Source organism: Nanorana parkeri, unplaced genomic scaffold (assembly GCF_000935625.1).
Source record: "Nanorana parkeri isolate BGI_ZX_2015 unplaced genomic scaffold, ASM93562v1 scaffold3908, whole genome shotgun sequence".
NCBI classification, from domain to species: Eukaryota; Metazoa; Chordata; class Amphibia; order Anura; family Dicroglossidae; genus Nanorana; species Nanorana parkeri.
Genome location: NW_017310175.1, coordinates 1 through 250, shown reverse-complemented (window position 1 = coordinate 250; position 250 = coordinate 1). Strand labels below are relative to the sequence as shown.

At 50.8% G+C, this 250-nt stretch overlaps 1 protein-coding gene across 1 annotated transcript in view; it reads right to left on the bottom strand.

Annotated features, from left to right (window-relative positions):
- The window catches only part of SLC12A8 (solute carrier family 12 member 8), a gene marked incomplete at its 5' end in the record, with an annotated part of 23,793 nt that extends 23,548 nt beyond the window's left edge, over positions 1-245 (bottom strand). The window contains one exon of the mRNA XM_018575421.1: positions 108-245. Coding sequence (XP_018430923.1) covers positions 108-245 — 138 coding nt within the window. The remainder of the gene's footprint in view (positions 1-107) is intronic.
- Between the last annotated feature and the right edge of the window lie 5 nt (positions 246-250).

The window sequence follows — 250 nt, the reverse complement described above, 5'->3', positions numbered from 1 at the left end:
CGGTACATTATCACAGCAAAATTATCATCATCAATAAATATGTTTGATCAGCAGTGTGACGTCAGGCAGAACACCGGTCACGGCCGACCTTGGGGGGCCACACTCACCACCAGCCAGCCGGTGCGGAGAAATAAAACCACCCCAAAAATATTGATCATGCAGGAAGTGAAGACGCCGTCCCACGTCCCAAAGAGAACCGGTTCCCACACAAAGAGCTGGATCTTCCACCAGGGCTGAGACTGCAAATATG